The sequence below is a fragment of the Mesitornis unicolor genome, unplaced genomic scaffold (assembly GCF_000695765.1).
Source record: "Mesitornis unicolor isolate BGI_N332 unplaced genomic scaffold, ASM69576v1 scaffold16786, whole genome shotgun sequence".
NCBI classification, from domain to species: Eukaryota; Metazoa; Chordata; class Aves; order Mesitornithiformes; family Mesitornithidae; genus Mesitornis; species Mesitornis unicolor.
Window position 1 is genome coordinate 24282 of NW_010189042.1, and position 1068 is coordinate 25349.

General features: G+C 60.1%; 1 protein-coding gene across 1 annotated transcript in view; it reads right to left on the reverse strand.

Annotated features, from left to right (window-relative positions):
* Positions 1 to 416: 416 nt before the first annotated feature.
* The window catches only part of ADAMTS15 (ADAM metallopeptidase with thrombospondin type 1 motif, 15), a gene marked incomplete at its 5' end in the record, with an annotated part of 8098 nt that continues 7446 nt past the window's right edge, over positions 417 to 1068 (reverse strand). Inside the window, 1 exon segment of the mRNA XM_010185940.1 lies at positions 417 to 1066. Coding sequence (XP_010184242.1) covers positions 417 to 1066 — 650 coding nt within the window.

Consider the following 1068-nt stretch of genomic DNA (forward strand, 5'->3'; position numbering starts at 1 on the left):
GTAAATCCTTTTGGTCCCATTTCACATGAGTGTTGGGGGAGGTAGGCTTGGCCCTGGAAAGACAGAGGAGGCTTCAACTGTGCAATTTCGGGGCATCTCAGATCCATCCTGGGCAGCGATCCCCCTCATTTCCATCCATCCCCCCCCAATTCCCAGTCTCTACCGCTGGGTTTCCGCGTCGTTCGGCGGCTTCGAGGTAGATGTTCATTCCCAAGCAACCTGGTCAGTAAAATCCCTCTCTCCCGGGTGCATGGGGTGTGCATGCTCTGTCCCCACACCCAGGTCCCTTTTTTCCCTATTTTTTTCTTTTTTTCTTTTTTCCCCCATTTGATATGTGCTATGGACATCGCTCCCTCTCCCAAGCCCTGTCTGCTGCTCCAGACAGAGGAATACCATGCCCTTCCTCACAGACCCGCTCAGCATGGCCTCAAGGTGCAAAAATCCAGCTCCTGTGGCTTCCTCCGAAAATTGCAACTCTCCCGGGGCAGCAGGCGCCCGCTGGGGACCAAACACTTCAACGCCCGTCTATTGAAGCCCCGACCGCAGCTTTTGGAGCAAGGAGACCAAGGTCCAGCTTCCCACGTGGGGCAGGGCTCCCCGCAGAGGCGGACATCGACGGGGCGCTGCGCCGCGTCGCATTCGGCGGCCGGTTGACCGTAGGAGTCGTGACAAGCCACCGACCGCTTCTGCAAGCCATCGCCGCAGGTGACGGAGCAAGCCTCCCAACCGCCCGCCGCCCACTTGTAGGAGGGACGCTTGTAGCTGGGTCTCCCACCATCCAAGCGGTTGGACAAGCTGAGGACGCTGTTGTTGAGGTCCGGTGGGGTCTTGCCCTCCTTCTTGTAGGGGGACTTGTCCTCCTTGCTCTCCTTGGGGAGGTAGAAGGAGTAGCGCACCCGGGGAGGGGTCATCTTCCCCACGGAGAGCACCTCCAAAGTCAAGGGTTCCTGGATGGGCTTGAAGGCTTGGAGGCTCTCGACGGCGGTGCCGGTGCCGCTGTAGCGCAGCACGCTGCCCTTCACCATCAGGTCCCTCTCCACGGCCCGGACGATGGAACGGGCGGTTCCC